This window comes from Camelus bactrianus, chromosome 29, assembly GCF_048773025.1.
Source record: "Camelus bactrianus isolate YW-2024 breed Bactrian camel chromosome 29, ASM4877302v1, whole genome shotgun sequence".
Classification (NCBI taxonomy): Eukaryota; Metazoa; Chordata; class Mammalia; order Artiodactyla; family Camelidae; genus Camelus; species Camelus bactrianus.
The window spans coordinates 10220262-10235177 of NC_133567.1; the positions used below are offsets into that span (position 1 = coordinate 10220262).

Sequence of the window (14916 nt, forward strand, 5' to 3'; positions counted from 1 at the left end):
CTTTGTGGCTGAGGGAGTGTAGCAAAAAGTCACAGAGCAATGGGGAAATCTTTGAAATGGGAAGCAACAGAAGGTAATTGGAGAAAGCAGCTGAAAATATGCTGAGAGGGGAAAGGCAGCTGCAGACACAGCTATGCCATGGTGGAACTTAGTTCCCTGAGGTTCAGGGGCCAGCCTTTCCAAATGAGAAGGTCTTCTCTGACATTCCAACCCCATAGAGATAGACAGATTGGGCCTAAAGCTGGGACAACATGGTCAGAATCAGGTCTTAGGGATGACTCACAGACTAGTAGGAAGTGTAGGTAGATCTCACCTGAGTGTTAAATGGTGTGAGGAAGAGAACTGAGCATTACAATTCTTAGAATTATTCTACTGCTTCAAAATAGGTAGATCTTAGGAGCCTTTGGTAATTACAACTATAAATTCATGTTTATCTTATCTGCCATTCACTGAATTCTCTATGCATTTCAGTTGACATCTGTTATTGGATTTTGAAGTGGAAACTGGAGAATTAGAGGTCTTGAAGCGAATTCTAGTATTAGTTATAGCCATGCCAGATTAACAGTGACTAAAAGTATAGAGAGATTTAGAGTTAAAGGTTCATATTCTGATTGAATATCACTTTTAAGTATAAAATGAGAAATTATAAGAAAGATGATTAAAATGAATAGGCAATGTCATATTTAAATGAACTCCAAGCATCTCCTTTCATCCTAAATTTCATATGAGTTTTCTTGCTGTATAGACAATATCCAAGGGGGTAGGTCATCAATCAACTACCTCCTTGAGCAAGTGTATAACTTTGGCAGCTGCCTCTGCTAGCCATATTTCCTGAGGATTCCTCAGAGCCAAGACTATCTGCCAAGAGGAATCAAAATGCTGCTGATGACCAGGAATTGGATGTGTTACAAATGGAGGTGCTCCAGCCCTCTGAATTTGCCAACTCCATTGTTAGAGGAATATGATAAATGGTTGAGTGCATCTACCTTGTGAGCTGACAAAGATCCAAGCAACTTAAAATATGACAGGTTCTTCTGGCTAAGCCTTGTGCAGTGTGTACCAGTCTACAACTGAACCCTAGACATAAAGAAACATATGTAAAGAGGCATTTTCCAGGTTTTTTTTTTTCTTTCAGGGCAGAAGTAACAGCCTTGTATTTGGTTTGGCTTAGACATGATCTCTGGAACTGGTAGGGGGAAATGCTGCAATTATATTCCAAGGTGCAAAGGAATTCCAGGAATACTGAGTCATTAAAATTAATGTGCTTAAAGAGTCCACCTGAGGCTTTTTGATGATGATTGTTGTATTATTAAAGTTAGAAAACTTCTTTCCTCCCCCCTCTAATTTGGTAGTGGGTCCCTTAAGGGAACAAACTCTAAATTTCAGCTATTGAAAGAGCCCAAGTTTTGTGACTGGAGCTTAAAAATGCTTAGGGAAGGAAACTACACAAGTTTATATCTATATATATAAATATATAGATATTTCTAAAAATAAGATAAAACAAAGAATTACCTATAATGCCAATGTGTAGCTATAATCCTAGTTAGTTGTGGTTATAACTTTCCATTTTCTTCCTTATCTCTACTTATTTTTCCCAATATAAAGACATATATACAATTGTCTAGGTGTGTATGTGCATGTACACATGTATATGTTATATGTGTGTGTCTGTTTGTGCATGTGTCAAGGTCACCAAAGATTTCTATATCACTAAACCCAATGATTACATCTTAGTCCTCATAGTACATGACCTGTCAACAGCATTCAACACAGGTGACCACACTTCGATTTTGTTCACTTGGATCCCAAGACCCCATATTCTCCAAATTTTCCCTTCTGCATCATTGCTCTTTCTTTCTTCATCTCCTACATCAACTCCTACATCTTCTTCACCAACTACAAAGTTCTTCCTTCCCAAAGCTCAGTCCTTGGACTTATCTGGGACCCACTCTCCTGGGAATCTTTTCCAGTTCTATGGCTCTGAATACCATCTATCTGCTGAGAACTCCCAATTGTACATCTCCCAGGGTAATTTTCGTTTGAACTCCAGACTCATACATCTCTCTACCTCCATCAAACTTGGAAGTCTAAAAGGAACCTCAAAGGTGTCCAAAATAGGACTCTGAATCCTAGCAAACCATTCCCTTCTATCAAACAAAAACAAAAACAAAAACAAAAACAAAAACAAAAACAAAACTCTTGCCAATTCATTAAATTGTAACTCCAAACTTTCAGTTGCTCAGGCCAAAACGTTGCTGCCATCCCTGATACCTCTTTTTCTTTCACATCACACATTTAATCCATCAGTTAGCCCTCAAAGTATATCCAGAATCGAACCACTTCTCTCTAACCATCCATCACCACATTGGGCCAAACCACCATGAACTTCCCCTAAAAGAGTCTCCTGCTTCTGCCTTTGTCCTCTCCAAGACTGAGTGATCCTTCCAAGACTAAAATCAGATCATACCACTTTCTTCTCAAAACACCCCAGTGGCTTTCTGCATCACCCAGACCAAAAGCCAAAGTCTTTACAGTGTCATATTAATAGTCTGTGTGCCTTACATTTTTAAATTAAAAATATATACAAGGCAGCATAGTGCTCAGGATCCGACTGCTTATGTTCAAAGCCTGGCTCTAATTATTAGCTATGTGATGTTGGGCAAGTTACTTAACCTCTTGGTGGCTAAATTTCCTCATCTGTAAAATGGGATTATTATAATACCAATTTCACAGAATTGGGGTGAAGATTAATGCATTAATATTTATAACATGCTTACAATAGTGCTGGCACGTAGTAGAGATTATAAATTTAAAAAATAACAAAATAGGCATTTTGTGCTACTAGCACAGGATTTCATCATAAATTCTGCATGTAACAAGCATGTCTCCAATAAGAATTTATAGATACCCTAAACATCTCTCAAAAGGATGAAAAATGTTTTGGTTAAACAAATTTCAAATGAACTGTCATTGTTTTAGTCTTTTTGTTTATTCTGAGTTCAGAATTGGAATGGATTATATACCATGATGTATACTTTTAAATAGTTTCGTACTTTTTAAGCATCCTGATGCTAAGCTACTAAATTATTCACGTACTTCCTAACCAGCAATACTGTAATTCCTAAAATAGGTGTGATATTTTTCAGTTTATTGTATAGATTGGTTTATAAGACATACATTTTCTGCTCTACTTACAGACTTTTATTAATGCATTAAAATGGAATGATTTTATTTAACCCTAAACTGATGAAATAAACAAACTTCAAGGTATATTCCTACATATACCTATAATGGGCATGCAAGGAGAATAAGTCATGTGGAATTTCCAGCAAAGAGTCATAAAATTAATTGACTTTGTAGAGATAAAAATACTACAGACTCAATTTTGAACATGGCTTTAATCAATTTAAATCTGTCTGCAGAGGGAAGTGAGGGAAAATCTCTAGCCAGAGTCTTGACTTCATAGCTCAGTTCTTACATCCACTTCATAGTTTTTTAAATACCTGATTATAAATGAAGAATAAAGAATACTCAAAAATCACCACTCCCTGCCATACACACACACTACAACACAACACACACTCATATCCTTCTGGAATTGCTTTATGATCCACAGAGGAGAGAGGGCCTTACACTCACAAGTAAATTTCTACAGATTATTTGGAGTATGAAGACCTATTTGCAAAGAGGTCAAACGCACATTTGAATACAAGGTAAGTCACAATATTTGTTCATAAAAACAAAAGGGAGTTAGGATTTGTGAAGGATTTGTGAAAGGGTCATAATGTTGATTCAAGGGTGTATAAATCAGAGATCCTTTTTTTTTTTTTTTGACAGTTGAGTTTAATTATTAGAATATGTGCTGTGAAGTTGTGTTAACTGTGGAAAATTCTTCCACTTCTAAATGGAATTTTGGTGTAAACTGGTCCTGTTGCTAGAACTCTTAAAGGCCTCTGGATGTTGAGGTGGGCTACTGATGAGCTTCCAGGTGAAAATAAACTTCCCATATTTGCCAAAAGCAAATGCAGCTATTGAGAATTCCTCTGAGGATGCGAGGGGAGAAGCAATACTATTATGTCTACACATTAGAAACAAGAGACAGCATTTAATGAAAAGTTGCTTAGTTAAATCAACATAATCGTGAAACTAGTTTAATGGATGTTCAAATGAATGTATAAAGGATGTACAAATGAATAATGCCCTTCTAAAATGTCATTGTAATTCTTATCAAATAACACTTTTCCTTACTTTTTTAATTTTAAAAGAAAATTGGCCTTGAAACACCATCCAGACAAGAATCCAGATGATCCAGGGGCCGCTGAAAAGTTTAAAGAAATCAACAACGCCCACACAATACTTACAGACATGTCAAAGAGAAACATATACGACAAATACGGATCACTAGGACTCTACGTGGCCGAGCAATTTGGAGATGAAAATGTTAATACCTACTTCATGCTGTCAAGCTGGTGGGCAAAGGTGAACTGAAGTTATTTTTTTCCCTTGAAAACAATTTCCTGGAAGATCATGGTATTATTCACTCTTTTAGATTCTATCTCAAAGAAAGGCTAACCTTACTATATTACTAAACACTTGTAAATAAAAAGAGATATCGCTTTGACCAAAGGCGACTTAAGGATCATTTTTGCTTTAGCTCATCAAATAATTATAAAACACAGCATGACTTAAAATACTTCTAGACATTAATTAAATTTGAATTTGAAGCTTCAGGTTAATTCTGACTGCCCTCCCTACACCCATAATGACTAATTAAGAACTGACTCATTGCTGAAAACCAAAAATAACTTATTAGTGTGACAACTGTTTAAAATTATTATAGGACAATTTTAGCCATGTACTTTCTCCTATCTATAGCATAGGCTACATCAGCAAACACAATTCTCAGGAGAATGTGTGGTAATTATGTCATAGGTTCACATGGAGCCAGCTGTGAAGTAGTGGAGAAGGAAATGAGAGGGGAAAGGTGAGAATTAAGTAAGTAGTGGAGGAAACTGAGTTGGAGAGAAAGAGGAAGATGGAGAAAAAAGATATATGGTCAAAAAAGGGCAACATTTTTAAGGACTTAGTGCAATCAGAATTGACTTTTGACAGTAAATTTTGTGTAGTTTCCTAGGAATTCCTAGTATATGTTTGGTGATAGTTTATATTTGTTTATGAGTTTTAATATCCTTATCTTCTGATAAAAGTATATTTACATATGAATCATACATACAGCCTATCAGCATATTTTTTGGACAGTTCACATACATGTGATAAGTTCATGGTTCGCACATTTTGTGAAATCATATGAATTCACATTCACAGGTATTGTAATTAATACTTTAAAAAACTGCAGATATCTAAGGAGACAGGTGTCATGTCCAGTAGTACCCTGACTGCTACTTTCTTCCATTAAAATAAATCTTGCTAAATTGATGAGTTTTATGTATGCAGGAGAAGAGAGAATATGTTTTGTACATAAGCATGGAGAGTCTGCCACCAAAAGCCTGTTTGCCTTCTGCAGTCCTTAGAATTCCTTTTCTTGAGGATAACTGGGATTCCCACTAAAACTCCCTTTCTTTACTGTTGAAGACTTGGGAGAGAGACAAGTTCTGCCAAGAGGATTTGGAACTTGGAATGAAAGTGTACATACTGCCAATGTCATTTATGATGATGGATTGAATGTTCATATTCATATAACAATATGAGTTTTTGTGGGCTTGCTTGGGAACCTAATCTCCAGGTATGAAACTATTTCTATGGGAAAGTAGATCTGGAGTTCTAGATAATTTACACATTAGCACCTGCTTGCATGTTGGGATATACCTGCATAAAAATGAGAATAGGTTTCCTTGCCCAGGAAGTTGACAAAATTGATCAAGATTAATATAGACAAGCAGAAGCTATTCAGTAGTGTAAGAGATATATAAAATAATTCTTGATGTGGGTCTTTAAAAATAAGGCTACAAAAAAATCTACCTTCCCTTTCTGCTTATGCCAAAGCCTAATTGCACAGTGCCCATCAGAGTGGCCTGGCACATAGTGATCATGTATTAAGCATGCATTGCATATATGAATTAGTGTACCAATTCAAAAATATATGGTTTAAAAATAATAGACACCTACTTGTGCCTTGTACTGCGCTAAGCACTACAAGGGTAAGGAAAGGTTATTTCTGTAATAGACAGTCTATAGGTAGAATAATTGAAAACAAAATAGTATATGAATTAAAGGAAATTTTCAGAGAAGAGAAAAAATATGGGAATGGAGTAGCAAAAAAAAAAGTAGGTAAAGAAAGGAGAAGCTTGTTGGGGCAATAGCTCAGGAATGCAGCACAGGAGGGTCTTGGAGGGAGTCGGTGAGGAGGAAGGCTTTTTGCAGTTTTCAGAATAATTTAAGAAACTTATGGATCTATGAAAATATACAGAATCCCTAGCAAAAAGAGTCTAGGTGTGAGGGTGTGACTAAATCTGCCTCACTCCACGCCACCCACAGACTGCACCCTAGAACTGAGGCTACGGTCAGATAGATGGAATCCTGGGCTAGGAAGTGGGGATGGGGCAAGTAAGGTTCATCAGTGATGAAGATTTCTACCTCAAGTTTGAAGATTTCTATCTTAAGAATAAAGAACTGCATTCACACACACTAATCTTTATCCTCTTTGCTCCCTCTATTAGATAAAATCTGCATTATGATTCAAAGATGCATAAATCACTTCCTTTCTATTTCAAATAACAGATTTTTAATGAAATCATAAACTTATTTTTCTCAATTAACAAAAATGAGCTTGTTTTCACTTCAGATAGGGTTGGGAAAGTTTCTTTTAATCTTTAGCTATGGCAAACTTCATGAGCAGACGTTATACATGCCTGTGGGGAAATCCTAGTGCTGTTCCCTAAGAGGAGCACATCATTTGTTTATTACTAACCACTTTATACACTAATTAATTCAGTAGGTGCTTATTAAGTGTCCACCATGTGCCAGGTACTACATTCGTAAGTAAAGGAGGGACAGAAGGATGACTAACGTATAATTCTAGTGTCAAGAGGCTGAGAGTCTAATAGAGACAGAATTATAAACTGACCAATGTCGTAAAGTGTCAACAAAAGAAGATAATGGTGGACATCTGTATGGAATATAGCTGGGGAACAAAGGAGAGAGTAATTGTCCTGGGAAGGCAGGGATCAGGAAAGACGTCAGAGAGAGGATCTTTGGGATAATTTCAAACATGGAGTGGAAGGCAGGGAAACAAGATGCTACTGAAGTGTCCAGAGCAGAGATGAGGGGATCTGCTTTAAAGCCCAATCAGGATAGAGACGAGGCGGACAGAGCAAGGGATCTTGAGGAGAGAGACTGCAGGACTTGGTGACTAAGAGAAATGTGGGGTGGTAGGAGGAGCTCTCAACAGCTTCTCTGGTGAGAATGATTCAGTGCTCTTGGTTAGCTCATTTGACCTGTACAGGTTATGTTTGTCTCTTTGTTTGTTGTTTTCGTTTGCTCTACTCTTAGTAATGATCGCCATGGCTTAAGGATAAAGAAGAAAATGTCATACTTCATTACTTTGACTGCAAGTCACTTGCTCCTGGCTTAACTTTTTTAGGCAAAACTTTATGAGGAATTTGTCTCCAGGGAAACTAAAAAGATAGTCCTTCATGGAATAAGGATGAGGGTGAATGTGTGATCTGTGAGGTGAACTGTGGTGTCCTCAGGTCTCTGGAGGTCCATGGGTACATACTTGACTTCTGGGATCTCCTGCACCCCGCTACACCTCACCTCTGTTTCGCTTTGCCTCTGTCTCCCCTAGACTCTGTTTGTCATCATTGGCCTCTTGACCGGCTGCTATTTTTGCTGCTGTCTGTGCTGCTGTTGCAACTGCTGCTGTGGACGATGCCAGCCTAAATCAGCAATGCCAGAAGAGGACTTCTATGTGTCTCCAGAGGATCTTGAGGAGCAGATCAAAACCGACATGGAAAAAGGTGGAGTAAGATGAGAGTAGAGTAGTGGGTGTCCCTTCACAGGCCTGGACAAGCACAGGTCCCATGGTGATGGCTATCACTAAAGTGAGAGACATACAACAACCACAGACTTTCACCTTTGGTATCTCTCTTGGAGAAGATGAAAGGACAGTTACCTTTACTAGCTACAGAGGAAAGCAGAACGTCACACTAGTTAGAAAGAAGTCATGAAATACGCTGATAGCAAAGCCAAGCCAGTACAATTCAAAGTCTTATTACAAGAGAGTAAGCTCTGGGTTCAGAGAGGTTTGGGTGGGAGTGCCCAGGAGTAGGGGAACCAAGGTAGAAATTTTCTCCCAGGCAAAGCATTTCACCCTGTTACTTTAGGATCTCTATTCACATAGAAGGAAATGGAAATCAAGAAAAATCAACAACCCTTGACTTTTCTTCTTTTTGACTACTTGATAATGAATTTTGGGTAAAACTGGGAGAGGTTAGTCTTTTTAACCTGGAAATGCAGCTTCCTACCAAATCCACACATTCAGAGCTAGCCTCAAACCAGCATCAAGAATATTGTCCTATATAAATGGGACTCTTTGCTTTGCTAAACCACATCCACATGTTTGTCTATGCCTGGTCATGTATATTACTTAATTCTTCAAGTTCGTTCTACCCAAAAATGATAAAGAAAAAAATGTAAAGATAAAATCTCACAGAATTCACATCACCAGGAACACTTCAAATTCTCTGGGAAATGCCTTTGATTAAACAAACGAGTGAAACCTGCCATCATCCTCTCTGTCTTGCAGCCATAATCCTCCTGTCATTTTCTCCTGCAGAATGCATCATTATTCCAGAAAATAGACTTTATCACTAAGTCACAAAGAAGCCTGGACAGCCAAATAAAAATTACTTGATAATTCAGTGACCCACAGTTGTCAGAACTGCTGAAATTCGGCATGGCGCACTTCTATGGACTATACTCTGAATCCTTTGATCACAATGAAACAGAAATTACATGACATCAGACAGAGCAAAGACTTTTTAAGGCTCCCACATAGTTTTTATTCCCTATCAAATGTGATGCTAAGTAACATCCAGTTATTACCCACCGTGACTCCAGCTTAAAGGAAGGAGTCTTCAACCATGTAAATCACACTTAGTCTCAGACCCTTCTAGAATTGGAAGATCAGAGAGGACAGAAGGGATTTTCCTGCAACCTGTGACCCCTTCCTTTGGGGACCCACTGGCTGGTCAATCTGGCAAACAGGGGGTTTGCCCCTATCATTTTTTATCACTGCCCCTGGAGCCAAATTGTGGGCCTATGGTGAAATACAATTGCAACTTTCTTTTGCTTTATTTGGGATATAAAAGGACAAATCTTTTAACAAGGGCATACAAATCAAAAAGAGTAATAAGGAAGCTATATTACATGTTAATGGGTTAAACAAAGATACATATGTGTAAACTCCTCTTCAGGAAAGAGCCAGTGACCCTGGCATAACTTGCGTAAGAATGACGAGCCCAGTGCATTAATCCCATCTGTTCTGTGAGGGAGACAAACTCTTATTAGATTGTGTCAGCTGGCCCCATTGTTCACAGGATCTCCCAGAACAACCATCAATCCAGTTCAGTCACTGACAGAAGATACAAAGCACAATGAGATGAGAGTCATGGTCATCCACTGTGTCAACATTATCTTAAATATCCATTGTAGTGTGGAAACCAAAACTAGGTGAATTGAACCTAGATATCCCAAACCCAGTGTTTCACACTTCTCTGAAAAGCCTCAAAGTCTTTCTTTTTTAAATTAGATAAAAGCTCCCCAGGTCATTTCAGTAGACCTTCTTTGCAGAAAATTTCTTATCTGGAACAAATTCATACTCATTGCCAAATTCTACCCAGGTTTCCTTCCTGTAGAGTGGCTGGTGATAAATCTATGTGCCTCTCACTGTTCTCAGTTCTGACACCCTAGAGATACCAATTTCATTACAGAGGTCAAATTCCAGACTAAGGAAATCATGATCCCATTTGACTGTGTTACTATTAGTCTTAACCAAAAGGAAAAGCTTTATTCTATTTCTAAACATTTAAAAGCATCTATGTAGAGTTAATCCAGGTTTTGTAGGGCCTGAAATTTATACAATTTGGGCAGTCCTTTTTAAGAAAAAGAATATAAAATTACAAATACAGAATTAGATCTGAAAGTGAATATTCAGAATGAAAATAGAAATCACAAAAGATTGCAAAGCTTAAAAACTGACAAATATCTTAAATATCACAAAATCTAGAAAAACAGCAATAATTTAATTAACTGCCTGGCATACATCTATAATAGTTTCCCCCTATACTTTCTGGATGCATATTCTTTGATTGACTTTCCATTTAATAATAATTTCATAAAATCATTTTCTCTAGGAAGAATAGAAATATAATTGTCTTTTCTCTAGAATGGTTGATAAAAATTTGTTTTTTATTATTGGCAGATTAGAAATGTTTCAGTTTTACAACTCATTATTGACAATGTTGTCTAAATTTTTAGGGATTATTGTCAAATTTACAAAAACTCCTATCTAGTTTATTTCATATATAAGATGTAAAATTTGGAAGAATTTTTCCACAGACCACTTTTTGACTGCACATTTCAAACCATTTTGCCTCTCCATCACCCAATACTTCCAGGATCAGAGCCCACTGGACTCATTCATAATGTGTGACACCATGTCTGGCGTGGATCTTCATGTCCCCTAAGCAACTAAATTGGGATAGTGAGCTATAGGAGTTATCTCTAAAGCTATTCCTATGCCAGTATGGCTAGCAGTAATTATAGACAGAGTTGCTGCAAACCACAAAAACATACTCCACTAAATGCGAACGAAACCTGTCCCCAGCTCTGTTTTCCTTTACAGAATCCTCAAAATGTCCCTAGCTCCTCTGTAAACACTCATCAAGAAGAAAAGCATGATGGAGGAAAAGTCAAAGTGGACAGATACAGTGTTTCGTTGTGGTTAAAATATCTTTTGCAACTCTACAAAGCTGTAAACACAACAGGTCCTTAGAAAGAGCTATGCGGTTAAAGACACCTGAAGCTTAAATTTCATCATCTGTGCAGTAATTCCACCACTGCACTTCAGTCTAACATTTCGTTCTGAGAATTTATGCCTTACTTGTAGTTAGGTGCATTAGTTAGTTTCAAATTTTTACTACACTAATTCAGAGACAATGTAGTCTACAGGTAAAATTAATGCAAGTCAAGGCTTGGTAAAGGTGAAAAAGCAGATTCCAGGTGAATACTGCTTTCTGAACTGTGATCCGATTAATGGACTGTGGTCTCTTCTGTTCTACAAAAGAGTACTCAAAGTTGTTTAAGAAAACACATTTGAAAGGGGCTACTAGTCACTCAAATACCACAGTACTCATGACAAATGATAAACAGCATACATTAAGATTTGAGCCCACTAGAAGGCACTGATAAGACACTGGGGCTTTGAGTATTTTATTTCAGTGATTATGAAAGTGAATAAAATATGGCAAAGATTTTCTCATTTAGGGGATTTTTAATTATCTTATGTTGGGTCTAATCATAAAATCCTTAGGATTTTAAAGTAGGAAGGAATCCAAGGAGTCAACTCTCACCTCCCTACATCTTTTCCAGCAGACTGCTGACCAATTTCATTTGAAAGCTGCCAATGGTAGGAGGTTTGGGAATTTGTATGAAAATAAGAGATACTCATAAAAATTCAACCACCAAAGGAGGGTATAGATTCAAAAGTAAGATATATCAATCTACTGGCACCATCTCTCCAAAAATAACAGCATTTTTAAAATTTTTGTATAAATATGTATGGGGTTTTATTTTACAAAAATGTTATCATATCTACATATTATTTTTTGTTGCTTCTTTGCAGAGTAAAATTTTTGATGCAAAATTTATCAATTTTTTTTAATGGATCGTGCCTTTGATATCAAATTAAAGAACTCTTAGCCTAATCCTGTATCAGGAAGATTTTCTCCAATGTTTTCTAAAAGTTTTATAGTTTTATATTTAACACTTAGATCTATACTCATTTTTGTATAAGATGTAGTAAGATTTTGGTTGAGACTTTCTTTTTTTCTTTTTTTTCATATAGAGTTTAATTGTTCCAACACCATTTGTTGCAAAGATCGATCCTTTTTCCATTGAAATGTCTTAGCACCTTTGTCAAAAAATCAACTGGCCATATTTCTACTGGTCTATTTATGGACTCTATTTTATTTTATTGATCTATGTGCCTATCCCTTCACCAATAACACAATGTCTTGCTTACCATAGCTTTTAAGTAAGACTTGGTCAGCTAATGTGATTTCTCCAAATTTACTCTTTTTCAAAATTATTTTGGCTATTCTAGTTTCTTTGCCTTTCTATCTAAATTTTAGTATAAGGTTGTCTGAATCTATAGAAAAATACTGCTGATTTTTAACATTGGAATGGCATTAAGTCTGTAGATAAGTTTGGGAAGAATTGATATCATTGCCATTTTGAATCTTCCAATTCACCAACATGGTATATATATATCTCCACTTACTTAGGTCTCATTTGATTTCCTTTATGAGAATTTTGTACTTTCTGGTATACAGAGATGGTACATGTTTTGTTAGAAAGATACCTAAGTATATCACTTTGAGGGGAGCTACTGTAAATGGCATTGGGTTTTAATTTTGGTTTCCAGTTATTCATTGAAAGTATTTATGATTATTTTTGTATGTTGACTTTGTATCCTGTGTTCTCGTTAAGCTCACATATTAATTTGTATGTGAGAGACAATCATGTCATCTGCATGTAAAGACAGTCTTATTTCTTCCATTCCAATCTGTATGCATTTTATTTTTTGATCTTGCCTTATTGCACTGGGTAGGATTCCCAAGACTCAGTTTCTTGCTCTGCTGTTGCCATCCTGAAATTCTTAGCTTATTAATAAGTTTTAGCACATTTTCATATTGCACTGGATTGTGCATTTTAAGTAGTCAGTACAGTTACAATATTTCTTTGTATGAGCTATAAATCTGGATTTAAAACTTGATATTTACTGCTAAGGAATAGGACAAAATGCTTCTACAGAATAATACTCTGCTTTTAGTGACGAGGGAAGCTAACTGAAACGACAGAGTGGGGTGGGGAGGAGTGGCTGAAACAAGGGTTTTATATTAATTACCCACCTAAATGCTATGCTACAAATTATACTGTGCTTAGAGATTTGGCCTGTATATAAAGATTACAGTTGGAAATTTAGCTTTTAATATATGAGTATTGATTTTTAAAGAATTATGGTTAGCATTTCTTTTTTATATTATTCTCTCTGACTTTCCAGAAATGCCAAGATACAAAGTATAACAAAACTAATATGAGATGATCTTCTCTGTGGAATAAAAGTTACAGCTACTCAATACTTTATTTTCTCCTTATACTGAAAATGTAGACTGAAAAAGAAGAGAAAGAACAAGAGCTAATTAGAGAAAGATTTCTGATTTGAACTCAGTGACAAAACATCTCAAATTTCACTTTTAAGGACATGTTGTGGGACACTGTAGATATTTCTTAATACATGAAAATCCAAATTTGAAATATCAAACCATTTTCTTTGACATAAAGAACAATAGAAATGTTTTTCACCCGACTTTAGATAATTTAATAATCCTAGTTTTCTATCTAAAGCTTATGACTTTTCCTGGATATTTTTTATTAAGTGCATATTTCAAACTTGCCTACTCCTTGACACTAGCTAAGCCTAAGATTCCTTTTGATGCAGTAACAGGGTCCCAGTCTCTGTTTACAAGCAGTGGTACAGGGTGGGATTTGCTAGTAGAGAGGAGAGATTTGCTTGGATTACTTTGTCTCTTTCAACTATGTGAAAGAGTATGATCAAGCTTCTATCCTTAATAAATAAAGGGGGGAAGTTCAAAACACTTGTATCTTCAATATTCGCTGGCAACTTTAGAACTTATGAACTGATTCCCATCTCATTCTCAAAATAAAAATATAATTCCAGAAGGATTCTAGGAACACAGGGGAATTCTGTTACTCTTACGAATCAATCAGGAGCAAACAGAAGAGAAGCAGTGTCTTGGGAGGAGAGCCCATCCCATTTTTTTGTCTTGGAAAATTTGAAAATTGAAAGGTAAAGATAATGGATACACTTCCTTTCAAATGTTCACAAATTAGAAGTTCCACTTTGTGAAATCTTGAGTGTTACATTTAAAACAAGCTCACTTAGACCCTATACTCCTTTGTTGGATGAAGGCCACGATGAAGTCAGAATTCTACCAGCCAACAGAGCTTTAGAGACCATCTTGAGATAGAACCCCATTCTCTGGGTGTGTGTGTGTGTGTGTGTGTGTGTGGGTGTGTGTGTGTGGGTGTGTGTGTGTGTGTTTGTAAGGGAGACAGAGAAACAAGTTTCAAAAGCAAGAGCATAAATGGGAACCTGTTATCTCTGAACACTCTGGTAAAGCAAACCAAAAATACAACAAATAAATTCAATTTCTTTTTTCAAAGCTGAAAGCAGTGAACTGAAAACTCCCAGTTAAACCCTCAAAATTTCTTATGGAGTCATGATTTCTCCATTTTTTTTGAAGGAGAGGGAATAAAGTATCTAAGAGAGAAGATTTTACAGCATTGACCTTGGATCCAAAAATGTGAAATTCAATGCATAGAAAAATCTGTTGATTGCTTAACTCTTCTTGCTACTCACCTGGATGAAACCCAAATAAATTCACAGCCACTGAGCTGAAGAGGCCATATGGCTTGTAATTAGACTCGCTCTCAACCAAGATATTGAGACATTTATTACATTTGCTGTTCAGCATTCATCACACTTTACTGCCCAGAAAAAAAAGGCACAAAGGAAGAGATTAAATTCATCCTTCCTCTTTTCACCAACCCCCACTCAATCTTCTTCCTACCCAAACCCCTCAAATAAAAAGG

General features: G+C 36.5%; 2 protein-coding genes across 5 annotated transcripts in view; one reads left to right on the top strand and one right to left on the bottom strand.

Annotated features, from left to right (window-relative positions):
• PDE7A (phosphodiesterase 7A) overlaps nucleotides 1-14916 on the bottom strand; it is a 303765-nt gene that overhangs the window by 273367 nt on the left and 15482 nt on the right. The window lies entirely within an intron of this gene.
• The window catches only part of DNAJC5B (DnaJ heat shock protein family (Hsp40) member C5 beta), a 50208-nt gene that overhangs the window by 29063 nt on the left and 6229 nt on the right, over nucleotides 1-14916 (top strand). The window contains exons 2-3 of the mRNA XM_010970654.3: nucleotides 4266-4479; nucleotides 7805-7976. Coding sequence (XP_010968956.1) covers nucleotides 4266-4479; nucleotides 7805-7976 — 386 coding nt within the window. The remainder of the gene's footprint in view (nucleotides 1-4265; nucleotides 4480-7804; nucleotides 7977-14916) is intronic.